The sequence below is a fragment of the Crocuta crocuta genome, unplaced genomic scaffold (genome assembly GCF_008692635.1).
Source record: "Crocuta crocuta isolate KB4526 unplaced genomic scaffold, BGI_CrCroc_1.0 scaffold943, whole genome shotgun sequence".
NCBI classification, from domain to species: domain Eukaryota; kingdom Metazoa; phylum Chordata; class Mammalia; order Carnivora; family Hyaenidae; genus Crocuta; species Crocuta crocuta.
In genome coordinates this window covers 545,882-546,236 of record NW_027528208.1, presented here as the reverse complement: position 1 = coordinate 546,236, position 355 = coordinate 545,882, and the positions used below count along the sequence as shown (strand labels likewise).

At 66.1% G+C, this 355-nt stretch overlaps 1 protein-coding gene across 1 annotated transcript in view; it reads right to left on the bottom strand.

Annotated features, from left to right (window-relative positions):
• The window catches only part of HDAC6 (histone deacetylase 6), a 21,165-nt gene that overhangs the window by 6,040 nt on the left and 14,770 nt on the right, over window positions 1-355 (bottom strand). The window contains 1 exon segment of the mRNA XM_077752951.1: window positions 1-232. Within this exon segment, the coding sequence (XP_077609077.1) occupies window positions 1-232 (232 nt within the window).

Genomic DNA, 355 nt, shown 5'->3' with positions numbered 1-355 from the left:
AGCCCCCCCCCCCTGAGGGCCTGGGGATGGAGAGCAGCCACAGCCACAGAATTAAAAAAGCAGAAACCACAAGCGGCATCCCGCTCGGCATGGTGTCCTGGGGGTCGCACCACAGCGGTACCATTCAAAACCTGGGGGAGGAGCAGGAAGCAAAGATGAGACCACCTGCCCTCACTNCCCCACTGCTAGGGGGCCCCAGCCTGCGGCCCCCTTCCCCCTTCCCACCATACCTGCCTCCGGTGAGCGGAGGTCCTCCTCCCCACTGGAGCCCTTCCCCCGTGCCCCTCAGGCCCAGCCCCACCTCTCAGAGCCACCTCTCTCCAGCCCCCCACCTCTCCAAAGCTGGTGCCCTTCC